The sequence below is a fragment of the Batrachochytrium dendrobatidis genome (assembly GCF_000203795.2).
Source record: "Batrachochytrium dendrobatidis JAM81 unplaced genomic scaffold BATDEscaffold_6, whole genome shotgun sequence".
NCBI lineage: Eukaryota > Fungi > Chytridiomycota > Chytridiomycetes > Rhizophydiales > Batrachochytrium > Batrachochytrium dendrobatidis.
In genome coordinates, this window is record NW_006281104.1 from 768130 (window position 1) to 781608 (window position 13479).

At 38.9% G+C, this 13479-nt stretch overlaps 5 protein-coding genes across 5 annotated transcripts; 3 read left to right on the forward strand and 2 right to left on the reverse strand.

The window, feature by feature from the left end:
* Nucleotides 1-1418: 1418 nt before the first annotated feature.
* On the forward strand, nt 1419-2363 carry BATDEDRAFT_11386 (transporter YIP1; the record flags this gene model as incomplete). Its single annotated transcript, XM_006678783.1, has 5 exons — nt 1419-1500; nt 1635-1669; nt 1759-1869; nt 1944-2125; nt 2201-2363. 5 exons carry the CDS (start codon nt 1419-1421, stop codon nt 2361-2363), a joined length of 573 nt encoding a protein of 190 aa, XP_006678846.1.
* Nucleotides 2364-3100: 737 nt separating this feature from the next.
* BATDEDRAFT_11523 (uncharacterized protein) lies at nt 3101-5271 on the forward strand (the record flags this gene model as incomplete). The annotated part of the gene is made up of 7 exons (XM_006678802.1): nt 3101-3196; nt 3285-3339; nt 3413-3496; nt 3573-3719; nt 3842-4082; nt 4184-4426; nt 4521-5271. 7 exons carry the CDS (start codon nt 3101-3103, stop codon nt 5269-5271), a joined length of 1617 nt encoding a protein of 538 aa, XP_006678865.1.
* Nucleotides 5272-6172: 901 nt separating this feature from the next.
* On the forward strand, nt 6173-8076 carry BATDEDRAFT_35114 (proteasome regulatory particle lid subunit RPN7; the record flags this gene model as incomplete). Its single annotated transcript, XM_006679046.1, has 6 exons — nt 6173-6193; nt 6455-6560; nt 6670-6875; nt 6947-7092; nt 7185-7682; nt 7798-8076. 6 exons carry the CDS (start codon nt 6173-6175, stop codon nt 7970-7972), a joined length of 1152 nt encoding a protein of 383 aa, XP_006679109.1. The 3' UTR covers nt 7973-8076.
* A 432-nt stretch (nt 8077-8508) lies between these two features.
* BATDEDRAFT_11502 (uncharacterized protein) lies at nt 8509-10081 on the reverse strand (the record flags this gene model as incomplete). Its single annotated transcript, XM_006678798.1, has 7 exons — nt 8509-8626; nt 8710-8748; nt 8822-9038; nt 9124-9258; nt 9335-9695; nt 9761-9872; nt 9993-10081. Coding segments are annotated over 7 exons (1071 nt in total), but the record flags the coding sequence as incomplete, so codon positions are not given.
* A 665-nt stretch (nt 10082-10746) lies between these two features.
* On the reverse strand, nt 10747-13228 carry BATDEDRAFT_88779 (uncharacterized protein; the record flags this gene model as incomplete). Its single annotated transcript, XM_006679222.1, has 7 exons — nt 10747-10883; nt 10982-11075; nt 11166-11294; nt 11381-11800; nt 11885-12017; nt 12103-12290; nt 12374-13228. 7 exons carry the CDS (start codon nt 13226-13228, stop codon nt 10747-10749), a joined length of 1956 nt encoding a protein of 651 aa, XP_006679285.1.
* Between the last annotated feature and the right edge of the window lie 251 nt (nt 13229-13479).

The window sequence follows — 13479 nt, forward strand, 5'->3', positions numbered from 1 at the left end:
ATGAGTAATAGGTACAGCGATTGAAAAAGTGATAATGTATCAGCTTTGTGATACAAAGGTGCACCAATATAATGATTGCGAGTGGAGTTTTCATGTTTTTGACTCGATGGTTCTGGACTCAGATTACGCTGTCTGAAGCTCTTGAATCTCAACAAGGGTTGATGATTTGTTTTAAATATGTCAGTAAATACATGATAGTCAAGATTCAATTGGGGGTTTTGGTAATGCTTATATATAAACCGGCTCAATGTCCAAAAATTAACGAATGCCTTGTAGATATTAGCTCGGTTTTCCATGTTGGTCAGTTTTGAGAATGCCATCGTATCAAAATGCAGTAAAGTAAATTCAACTTTGGTAGGGTTCAATCAGACCAGCAAAGACATTTATTGGGCATAGTATATATGACAAATATGGAGTATGACCGGCTGTAGTAATTTTCAAAGTCCGACTCAGTATAATGGATGAAAACTCCGCCTTGTTGCCAGGACACACCAGCGTAAGCCGCAAATTGGGATTTTGCAGCAGGATGATTTACTGAATAAATCTGAGATATTCAAGAATTCTGAAGAATTAGGTAGTCAAGGTTTAACGGATGCTTACAAGCGGACTGACATCATATAGCTTTGTAGTGAAATAAGGCACTATGGATGTATTGGTTTGCAATCCAGAAGCTTTTGATAGTAAATTCAAGCATGTGTACTACTCCGATGCCAATCTCCATCAAGTTTGTTTACCGAACAACATTGTGTTTGAACTCCCTGATAGAGCTTACTGATCTTTCTTCATATTCATCCTTGTATAAACCAAATGAATGTCCAAAGCAGCAAATAAGTTACATGTCCTTTACACCACAAGTAAGCATTGGATGATCGACATGGAAACAACGGTTGCATTCCTGAAATATGCAATGTGTGTTCTCGGACTAGGACGCGAACGTATGAGATTTTAGGATACAATATGGTTGTAGTGACATCAGTTGAACCTAATATCTGGGTTCACACTTGGTGATTATACAATGCACGGTTATATCAAATGACATAAAGGACAGGGTTAAAACAAGAATTGAGACTGTTTAGTTCTAATAGGAAAGCATAACGAATATTCAACCACTATCGACTCTAAAGCAATCGCTTCAAGATAAAGTTCCATTTTACGTGAATACAGTTGTAAATCATCTTGACTACTGGCTACTTCCAATGGCTACACACAACGTTTTATTTCCAGGCAGCACCACAGGAACTGGTAACAACCAATACTATGCTGGAAACACCCAGGAAGAGCTTTCTTTCCAGCAATTCAATTATGGAGATGGTGGCTTCCAAGGCTACAGCAACAATGGAGCTCAGGGCACTGGTGGTCAAGGAGGATTCTACAGCGAATCGATGTATTCGGCCTCTCAAGCCAGTATTAGAGCCGACATGTCGGGTGGAGTCACTTGGCAGACAATCCGGTCTGCCTTTTCTACTGGAGGGTTTCCGGATGAACCGCCTCTTCTACAAGGTAGGTCTTGCTATGCATTGAGATTGCCATATCAAGACTGAAACCTTTTGCTTGAATGGTCCAACAAGAATGAGCATTCAATTCATGATTGGCCACATAACTATTCATGAATCCCACTAATATTTATACAACAGAACTTGATATTAATTTTAATCACATCAAGTCCAAGGTAAATATGTCGATACTAGTAGATCTAATGGTTGATCAATTGATGCTGATTTCTATTATTCCTGGTTAAATACGATTATATACAACCAGGGATTGACCGTGATGAACCCATTCAAACAAATAGACAGAAATATCATGGACGATACTGATCTGGCAGGTCCAATTCTATTTTGTTTTCTGTTTGGAGGGTTTCTTTTCCTAGTAAGTCTGTTTTAACTGATAAACTTGCACGTAAATTGCATTAATTCAACACTGGTCTAACTATGCTTTGATAGTCTGGCAAAGCTCATTTTGGATACATTTATGGAGTAGCAACTTTGGGTTGGTTGTCCATGTACTCGATTCTGAATCTAATGAGTGATACAGGGATCGATGGGTATCGCACTGCAAGTGTTCTTGGATACGCACTCTTGCCAATGGTGCTTCTTAGCTCTTTAACAATAGTGTTTAAGATGCAGTTGAGTAAAAAGTGATGGACTGCGATCTGTTTCAAAAGATCTAACAATTGGTTTTGTTGTAACATGATTGCTAGGGATATTACTGGAGTGATATTGAGTGCAGTGACGGTAGTTTGGTGCACAAACTCTTCATCAGGCATGTTTGTGACAGTATTATCAATGAAGGAACAGCGACTGTTGGTAGCGTACCCAGTGGCATTGCTGTATAGTGCATTTGCACTGCTTGCCGTGTTTTAATAAAAGTAAATTCAATTCTAGATTAAATAGTAAGTGTTGGATTCAAGTCTTGAATTTGTCGGTTAGATTGAAGCACAAACACGAGTCAAAGCAGCTGCTAGTAAATCTGACAGGTTTCTTGAACCTTGAGTGCAAACCAACAACTGTGCTTATCAGCTATTTCTTGTTCATCTCATTCCTGTCATCAAACCCAGTGTACCTGAATGCATTCACGGCTGATGTTCCTACACGTACTGGTGGGCTTATTAGTCATTGCAATCAAGGTTTCATTGACATATGCAGTGGTTGATACTGCTCCTCATGCTCCACCTAATGACCATCAGTCATTTCATTATGTTGCCGTACAACTGGACACAACAGAATGGCCCGATGATGCAGACCAGCGAGAGTTGTTGGCAAAAGCAATTGCTCATGACATGCAGTTGCTATACACGCATCAGGTTGGGCAACTGCGCGACCACTTCATATATGCCATGCCAAAGAGTCGTCAAGTAGACCAAGAGGTGGTCATGGCGGATGATTCTGTAGTGGAAAAGAATACACACATTCACCACAACCATATTTCTCAGAAATGCAAAGACCACTCTTCTGTTCTATGGCATGAGCTGCAAGAGCCACAGCAAAGGCTGTTCAAGAGAGGATATTTGCAGCCAAGTAGTCCGTTACCACTGTTCCTTACTTCGCCTGTTTTCCCTCAACTACCATCTACTGATGTCACTAAATATCAAACCACCAAGATGCGTAGAGCTGTCAAAGATCCGTCTGTGCGTATTGGTGACGTTCGAAAACTGGTTGGTATAGAAGATCCTCGATTTCAAGACCAATGGCATTTGGTGAGCTGTTTTTTATTATCATGATTTGCAGTTATGGTCACTTACACATGATTGATCTTGCATTGTATTGATAATTTTATTTTTAAAGTTTAATCCAGATGAACCAGGTCATGACATGAATATTACTGGGGTCTGGATAGAAGGTGTGTCTGGCGTTGCTTTCACTACATGACTGCAAGTCAAATTTAACATTGCTTAACATCAACTCTATTGTAGGAATATCTGGAAAGGGAATCACTATTGGATTCATTGATGACGGTTTAGACTATGAAAATCCCGATTTAAAAGACAATTATGCAAGTGCCAAGATCTTGAATCTCTTGCAGTCTAGCATAATTTTAAATCTGATTCATTCAAAACTATTTATAGGCACCAGAGGGATCGTATGATTTCAATTTTCATAAGTTGGATCCTATGCCTACTTTGATGGATGATAACCATGGCACTCGCTGTGCTGGTGAAGTTGCTGCTGTAAAAAACAACGTCTGTGGCATAGGTGTTGCATGGAGTTCCAAAGTCTCGGGTAAATGTGTACATCTATCCGGCATGCTTTAATTCATTGATATACAACTATCACTTGAATTCCAATCTGTTCTTTACTAGTAGTATTATTCACTTGACTCAATTTTATATTCTTATTTTTAGGATTACGTGTTCTTTCTGGTAGACTGACAAACACGGATGAGGCAGCAGCAATCAACTATGCTTTTAATACCACTCAGATTTACTCGTGCAGTTGGGGTCCAAGAGATGATGGTAAAACCATGGAGGCTCCACCCCAGATTGTCACTCGTGCAGTCAAAAATGGTATAGACAATGGACGCAATGGGCTGGGTTCCCTGTTTGTATTTGCTGCTGGAAATGGCGGTGCTCGTGGCGACAACTGGTAATGCAGATGCATGGTTGTCCTTTGTAAAACATATCAGACTTGCTGAAATTTCTGCTATTGGTCAATACTTGTGATTCATGATCGTCTATTTTGTATAGCAATTTTGATGGATACACAAACAGTATTTACACAATCACGGTTGCTGCAATTGATAGATACGAAGGGCATCCATCATTTTCAGAGCAGTGTCCTGCAAATATGATTTCCATGTGGAGTGGACAGGGTGGGTTTTCTGGCATTATCACGACAGATTGGAAGACTGGGTGTACTGATCGTCACGGAGGAACGTCTGCAGCAGCTCCATTGGCTGCTGGTATCTATTCTCTAGTTCTTTCCATCAGGTGCGTTGCATAACGATGAGTTGTTGACTTTCAAACCATCTAACTATTCAAACTTACAGTATGCATTTGATATTACCATACATCTATTGATCAGACCGGACTTGACTTGGAGGGATGTACAACGACTTACTTTGGAAACAGCTATACCAGTTAATCTTCAGGATAGTGACTGGCTTAATACGGCAGCTGGAAGGCTTTATAACCACAAATATGGTTACGGCACGATTGATGCATATACCATTGTTGAAGCAGCAAAGCACTTTGTTAATCTAAATCCACAGGTGAACCTCTCAACACCATATCAACAAGTAAATATGGTGATTCCGCCTTACAATCCAATGGGTGCGAGGAATACTATCAACATCACTGCTTTAATGGTACAGGAAGCTCGCCTTTTGCGTCTTGAACACATTACAGTTACAGTTGATATCAAGCACTCGCGTAGAGGCGACATTACCATTCACCTTGAATCTCCGATGAATATACGATCTCGGCTGATTGAGGGTCGCGCTTTTGATGATAATGCCGATGGTTTCAAAAACTGGACAATGATGACCGTTATGCATTGGGACGAAGCCATTGTTGGACAATGGCGATTAGTAGTGATTGATGATAAGAATGTTTTGTCGGGAGGATATTGGAATGGATGGCAGATATCGTTTTGGGGAGAAGGGATTGATAGACAAGGTAGCGAAGCAGCTATTCCACCTACAAGTCCACCACCGGGTATTCCACCTATAAGTCCACCACCGGGTAATCCACCGGGTAAGATAGTGTATATTTTAAATCTATTTGTATGTCCGCCACATTCCTTGTTCATTACACGCCAAAACATAATATGCTAATGCAACTCTACCATGACAGGACAACCGTTCCCAACCACTCACGAAGTCGGCCAGGACAGCAGCACTGAGACAAGCCCAATTATACCACAAAATGGTCAAGATCCAACCATGGACATTATATGGTATCTATTTCTCCTTACACTTGCGGTGGTTGGAGCATGTAGTGTCTATATTCTCTGGCGCAAGGGAATTATTCGCATGCCTGGCTATGCAGCTGTAAAAACCACAGAGGCGATTGATGATATTCCGCTGGATGAAGTTGTTTGGAACACTTATGAAGAAGGTGGGCTGGGCGAGACGGGCAGATTGGCAGCGAGATCTACGCGAAGCAAAAACAGTGCCAAGTAATTGCTGCATCGATTGGAGGTTCAAGAAATAGTCGAGTAGCTGGAATTGATTCTGATTAGCACACTTTAGCTTATACATAATATATAACTATACTAGTAATAGATTCATGGTTTTCATATTGTAGTTGTATTCACGTAAAATGGAATACTAGAATCGAAATACACGATAAACGACCAATCTTACCGAGTAATATTGTTTTATGAATTCATTTGGTTTACTAATCTCTGCTTATTCTTGTACAAAAATACAAAACGAATGTTTAGATTCCACATCTCTTCAACCTGCAACTTTCCTCAAACATTGATTGATTGCATGGAAACAATTGAATTTCAGATATTTGAACTAGAAAATAAGAGTTTTTAGAATACAAAACTTGTACAAGAAACAATCAGTTTTCAATAACAAGTATTTAGTCATGATTGCAAGACAATCACTACAAAAGTGTTTCATTTTATGTGAAAACGAATGTAAAAGTTGGCATGCTTGGTGAGCTCATGCACGTGAGGGTCGGTTATTGCACTGTCCGAGTTCTTGCAGTTAGCCCATCTTGACCATGGCAGATAGCATTCCCAAGGTAGGGTCGATGCTCTTTACTGCTGTTTCTGGCATGGATGTACAGGCTTGAAAGCCTTGATGTTACACTCTATTCATTGGACTGCACAGATGTTTTATAATCCAACCCTGGCTTCAAGCTAGTCCCGTTTTGAGTTGGTCGAGTTTGGAATAAACGATACCAACTCCCGACTTGAACTTTCTCAGTTTTCTTGTAGTCATCATAGCTATTATCTGTCTTTTGGTCCAGCTAATTCGGTCTGTCTGTTTTTAAAAACAATAGATTCCAGACCTTGGTCTCACCCAGCTGTATTTCTTGGCTCTTCATGGTCCTGCTGCATCTCGTGCTGATGCTACTGCTAAACTACTAGAAGGCATCAAGGCCAACGGTCAGTATCACCTTGTTTTTGCGTAAATCAGCATTGGATAGTTTGAGATCTTGCCACCAATAATTCGATTATATGGACTCATATCTTGCCAACTCTTTCAATCTACTAGATATGGCACCGTTCTACAAGCATGTTGTTGAGGACCTCAAGCTAAAAAAGGATACCACTTTATTGACTTTGCTCAAATCTAACAACACCGAAGAACTCAAGAAACTCGATGATAAGATCAAGGATGCTGAGGAAAATCTTGGCGAAACTGAACTTAGTGATTCGCTTTCTGCCAAGGCCCATTACTTATCCAAGATTGGTGACAAGGTGTGTTGAGTTTATACGTGGCTCGTTTTGTCACTCGAATGTGTATTTACATGTTGATGATTACAATTCAGGAAGCTGCTTTGGAAGCATTCAGGATTGCTATTGAAAAAACTGGTCCTCTTGGGCATCGTATCGATCTCAGTTTTGCTGTTGTCCGAGTTGGATTCTTTTTTAGAGATAGTGAATTGATCAGTAAAAGTATTGAAAAGGTTAAAAGGTGTGTTTGTTTGATGATCCGACTGTATTGTATACTTTTATCCATATTATGATTGAAATGTTAAACATTGACTTTACCAATTCTATTACCAGTCTTATTGAAGAAGGTGGAGATTGGGACAGACGAAACCGCCTCAAGGTATACCAGGGCATTTATCTTATTTCCGTTCGTGACTTCAAGGGTGCAGTCAATATGCTTCTCGATTCACTTGCCACGTTTACCTCGACAGAACTCATGGAGTATAAAGAGTTTGTGCGCTACACTATTCTTACTGCAGCACTGACCCTTCAACGTCCTGAATTTAAATCCAAGGTGGTTAATGCACCAGAGATTCTCGAGGTGATCCACGAGATTCCTTATTCTTCCGACTACATGTCATCCTATTACGGATGCAAATATGCTTTATTTTTCAAGACATTGGCATTGGTCGAAGATACCATCAAGTATGATCACTACTTGAATGCTCATTACAAGTTTTATGTTCGCGAGATGCGGATTCGTGTATATGGCCAATTGCTAGAATCGTATCGCAGTTTGACTATTGAATCAATGGCTAACCTGTTTGGTGTGAGCGAGGAGTGGGTCGATAGGTAAATTTGCTAAAATACATTCACGGACTGATGTTATACCAATTTCTTGCTAAACTGGGATCTGTTTACTAATTTTTATGCTAAACTGCATACTCGTTTTTCCCTGCCATATTAGCGATCTCTCCAAATTTATCTCTGCGGGTCGTTTGCATGCTGTGATTGACAAAGTTGGCGGCATCATTGAAACCAATCGTCCTGATGCCAAGAATGCTCAATATCAAAATTCGATCAAGCAAGGCGATCTCTTGCTTACACGCATTCAGAAACTCTCTCGTGTGATTAGCGTTTAAATTTCTTTGTTGATGGAATGCCTTTCGTTCTACTGTCGGTGATTTGTGTAGATGGAAGAGATTCCAATAAACTAAAATAAAAGACTCCATATTCCAATTTTTTGAATGGTAGATGCTGCCTTTTGTAAAGAATTTACATTGCTTATTAGTGTCAACCCAGTAATGAGTAATACGTTTCATTCAATAAAAGATTTAGGCCGGTCCTTGTTGAATGAAGCGCTTTTTTGTTCTAGGAGCTTTTGGTATAGAATGATGGCAACCTAAATTAATGCAGATAGCTTATAAGCAAAAGGTTTTGATTGTGTGGTGATAAACTTGGCATGCTTTGTCAATAATACTTGCCAATGTATGACGAATAGTTGCTAGCACGCTCATGCTTGACTGGCCCATCATTATATACGAGATCAAATCCACCGACTCGTGTTCTCAACTTTTTGTCTTTATCAAATCTGTAGTTGCAAAAACATACATGAGTACACTAAAACAACTGGAATGGAAATCAAATTTAAAAATATCTGAGGAACCGAGTTTAATCGTTACCGTTTTTCGAGATCGACTACATTAAAACAATCGTTCAACATCGCACACTTTAGATCATAGTCAAACTGCGTTTCGGCAGTAAGGGACGGGGATGCATTCACTTCCAATAGCCACCTAAACATTTCAATAGTGACAAAAAACTGGTATAAATAAAATGAAACTTTAGTGTAACACATATGCACAGGCCATTCACTAACGGCTTGAGGCTACTGTCGATAAGAATGTCGTATCCGTATCTATTTGAACAAAATCAGTTAGGACGCTATAATGCATATAAATATTGCAGCAATATGACATTTTGCTACTTACAGCTCAAAGCAATGCTTATCATTGATCATAACCTTTTGTACGCTCATTAAACTGCGCACAATCAATGCTTCCATCTCAGTAAACAGTTCGTCCACTGCAGCATTACCATGTTTGGTAATCATAAACATTTTGAGATTGCGCAAAAGCCACTTGCACCCCTTATCTCCGTCGTAATTTGGCGACTGTTTTTGAATTGCAACATTTGTTGCGTGAATATCTGCATATTTGAGTTTAGACATTTGAATGATGAGCAGTATATTTAAATTTGAGCTATATACTGATATAAATCACAATTAGCTTACACATGTTGGATATGTCTTTAGCCTGCATTGAAAATTGTGTATTGGAGAATCGACAGAATCCGTTACGGTGGATATATACCACTAATGGATAGTATGATAGCACTAGCACATATGCACGAATGTCAAACTTTTTACCTAGATTTTACATTCAATCGAGTAAATGATAAATAGGCTTTACAAGATATAGCAAGTTGAATTTAAACGCACATACCTCCAATCAAGTATGGGTTTTCGATATACCGTTGGACAATGTACGCTTCAGGTCCTTCACCATCTTCACCATTACCCCCACTACTAGCACCTTTCAATCGTGGATCTTTTTTCCATCCAGAAATCTGACTCAGCTTATTAATCAAAAAAATACCTTTGCCCTGAGCTTTTCCTACTGGTTTCATAATCCAAACCCCACCACTGTTTCTTTTAAACTCTTCCTGAAATAAGGCGTGTTCTTGCGGCAGCACATATGATGTGGATATGAATTCGAATTTAAGTGACTCGGCTTTTCCATACTCTTTTTCAATAGTTTTAATCATGCGTTTGACATTTTTGACCAAAAGATCTTTGCGGGTGAGCTACACGTTTAAAGAAATACTTTAGTTTAGGCAGATTCGATATCGAGTCAAAAAAGAGTATATACCTCGTAGTGATTGCGAAAGTGGTTTATCTTTTGGTTTTCGTGGAGATAGATATGATCAAACGTTTCATGTACCCAATGCACATCTGCCCAAAAGAAATCCCAGTCCAACTCACTGTAAACTCCATCAAACGACCATGATGTTTGGCACACAATCATAGATTAGTATAGACTTTTGAGATATTTTTACATATAGTCTGCAATTTCAATAGATAAATGAGAATTTCAGGTGTACCTATCGGTTTCTTTCCATCCTCGGTCACGCATCGTGTCCCAAACGGTATTTCTTAATCCAGTTTTAAACCGAATTACTTGTAGTTGCTGGTTGTTTCCGGATCCGTTTGAAGAAAAGTTGAGGTTATTTGGGTTATTACTTATCTGCGCTGAAGTGATGGATGAAGTCAGTCCTAATCTGGGTCAGAGTTATGCATATGGTATGATTATTTGAACAATTAATAAGTTTTAAATTAAACCATAGGCATGCTGATATTATTTATATATGCTGTTTTGTACAATATATGAATGCAATGCTGGGTTTGACAGACCTTGGATCTAGTAACTTGTCTTGAGTGACCTCGCGTTCACGGTCTCGAGTTGTAACTGCAGAAGACTGGCCAGGTGATGATGTGCCTGTTACAGCTCCTGGTGAAGTTGAAGGCGGTGACGTATCTCGTCCTCCTGATATCTTTTCTCTTGCCATGTATACTGGATGATTTGTTTAGTTATATTACTAGCTCGAGTTTTTAGTTTGAAAACGACAGATTTCACTCGAATAAACTTTTGCAATTGGTGACAAGCCAGCTCGACTACACCAACACATAATATAAAGGCATTAATCATCAAAACTCGGGTCAATTTATTTCAATCACTGTTTCAACAGAATATCTGGCTGGTCTATTTCCAATGCTTTGATGGTGCGTTGAAAATCTATCATTAAACATACATATATCAGCTAAAACTGCTTGAACACATCCAAAAATAGTTGTCATCTAACAGTGCTTGCCTGTCAATGCTTTACGTTTGGCTGCATCTACCGCCACTTTTTCAAACAAACACATTCGAGATGATACTCGCTTTCCTATTTCCTCGATTGATTCCTGATACTCTCGGTTTCTTTGCTTTTGATCTACACAGTTCATTCAATGGGAAATTATAAAAACATTTGAATTTTCAAAATAATAAACCATATCACCAAATCCCTTGATTTTAAATAGCAGCAACTACCTTGTATATATTGCTTTCGTTTGATCTCGAAATGTGTTTGTGTTGTGTTGGGTAACGTTTGATCAAGTCGAGCACGAATCTTGTATGCAAATGCCTACAAGTCAAACAGAGGTTCAAAGTTAATCTTGTATTTCAATTCAATACACAAGCGTGAAATAGATTGCAGCGTGGTAATACAGTATACCCTATGTTTTTCTTTTTTTTGTTGCACTTCTTCTCGTTTAACCTCGGCAATCAGTTGTTGCGCTTCATTTTGCATTCTCAAATGGTTTATTTTGAGCGTCAATGAATGGGTGGATTTGGCTTCAACATGCTGTTTTGATTCCATTAAAACTTGTAATTTCAGACACATTTGTAGATCAAACCATTATAGTAAAGTCGACCAAGACGTGTATTTACCTTGAATGCCTTTTTGTTTAAAACTGTTGGTTTTGTAGCATGGAGTTCAAACTGTGTTTTTTCCAATCGTTCCAATCGATTACGTATGCGTTGTGCCTGTTTCAACTCATGTTGTTCCAAACCCAAAAATGGAGCTGGCTGAGTAAGTGAATGACTCATTTTGTGTAGATTCAATCGTTTTACAAACTTCTTTTGAATCGTTTCAAAATCTGGCATATGTCCTGTAATACTAGGTTGAAATGTGTGTTCAGAAGTCAGTCCGGCCAATTTTTCGCATTGTTGGATCCGTTCACGTCGACGCTTTCCATCCTCGATAGTTGTTTCAACTACTTTTGGTACGATCGAGGTGCGCACAGAAACTGGTTTTGATTGAGAATTGTGGTATTTTTGCAGAGCTTCATTAATCAACTTGTCACTTGGCTGATTTATAAATTAAACACTCGAGTTATTCAACCGTGAAGATTTTAAGATCGGTTTTATGATTTACTGCAATCAGTCACTTACACTGCAGATGCAAACTTTGCTTGAATTAAAATTGCATTTGTGGCATTCGCTGGACTTTTCAGACTTTTCAAGGTGCTGTTTTTCTCTCAACCTGACCGTCCGAGTTGTATTTGAACTAGCCAGATGATGATATCTGTGAAAATGTATCATGTCAATTTTCGTATTCTGGATTAAACTTCAAATGCCAAATCTTTAAACATAAACCTCAAATAGCATACTTGGGAATCAAAACAGATGTTGGTGCAGGCTTGGCTCGAAATTTGTTGTTTAAATTGTACTGGATTTTAGCCTCCTGCTCTGCCAAGTACTGCTGAAATCGTTTTTGAGAGATTGATTGAGTCGGAATCTTGGATACCTGATTTACTATTTGTTTTCTTTTCCTTTTTGACTTGGACTTGATAAGTAGCTATAATAATATTAAAATTAGAATCAAAGCGAATGTTTTCAAACAGTTTATTGATCAGACTATCAATACCAACATGAACTCACTGGATAATCAAAGTAGTCAGACTGGTGCGATTGCTTGCTGCTTAACCATGGATAATGAGTTTCGATTATTGCTGGATCAATGCCCTCTAAATCTTGTCGAGTCATTGCAAATAACATATCATCAAACAACTTTTTTGAAACATTTTCAGATTCCAAATTACAGTCGAGAGCCTGAACATTCATATGCATTTGCCATAGCCGTTCGATTGTATCTGGGTTCTCAAAGTCGCGTGTTGGGATATCCCAGTTGGATTCAGCTGGATAGAGCAAAGGAGAATCTTCCGAAAAGTTATATGCTGAAGATGTCCATCCATAGTGCTTATGTGCAACATGCTTTGAACCTACAGCAATTTCTTTTTGAAGTGCAGTTTGGAGGTCGAGGGCTCGAAGTGCGAGAGCTTGTCGACGCTCTTCGATTTCAAGGACATATTTGTAGTGGTCAAGCGATCCTGAATCCAATACTTGCTGAAAATGCTCAGTGCTATCCATTTGTGCTTGGTTGAATTTGTACAACTCGAGCGAGTTTTCATCGCTCAGCTCGGTCGGCCTAGTGTCATTTATACACAACTCTTCTACACTCGCATTGCTCGACTCATCTGAATAAAGATTAGAACCAGACGAGTTTTTTTGAACAGGTAGTTCTGGAAGTGGCATCGCAGCCACTGTCGTATCTATTACAGGACTTTCTGACGTGATAGTCTTGTCCATTTGACCATTCTTGATATTTTTTGTAGCAATACTGCGTTGAACAGGATTCTTTGACTTTAATATTACAGACTGTGATCTGGGTGCTGCCCATTGGCATTTAGATACGTGTGTGTTAGATAATCCAACGCCTTGTAGACTAATCTGCATTTGAAATGGCAATAAAGTTGCTATATTCGTTTGTAAAATTCAAATACTCGCAAGACAACTCTAATCGATTATTGAACTTGTCCAAGTCGCGAAGCGTATTTGTATTCAACTGTATGTCTTGAATGGCCAACTTTATAAAAAGAGATTTGTAAATGGTATTGGAAAAATGCATACAGCGAGTATGGTTTTGTTTATTACAGTCGTATTTACGTAAAATGGATCACTTGTATTTATCTTGCAGTGATTTTGCT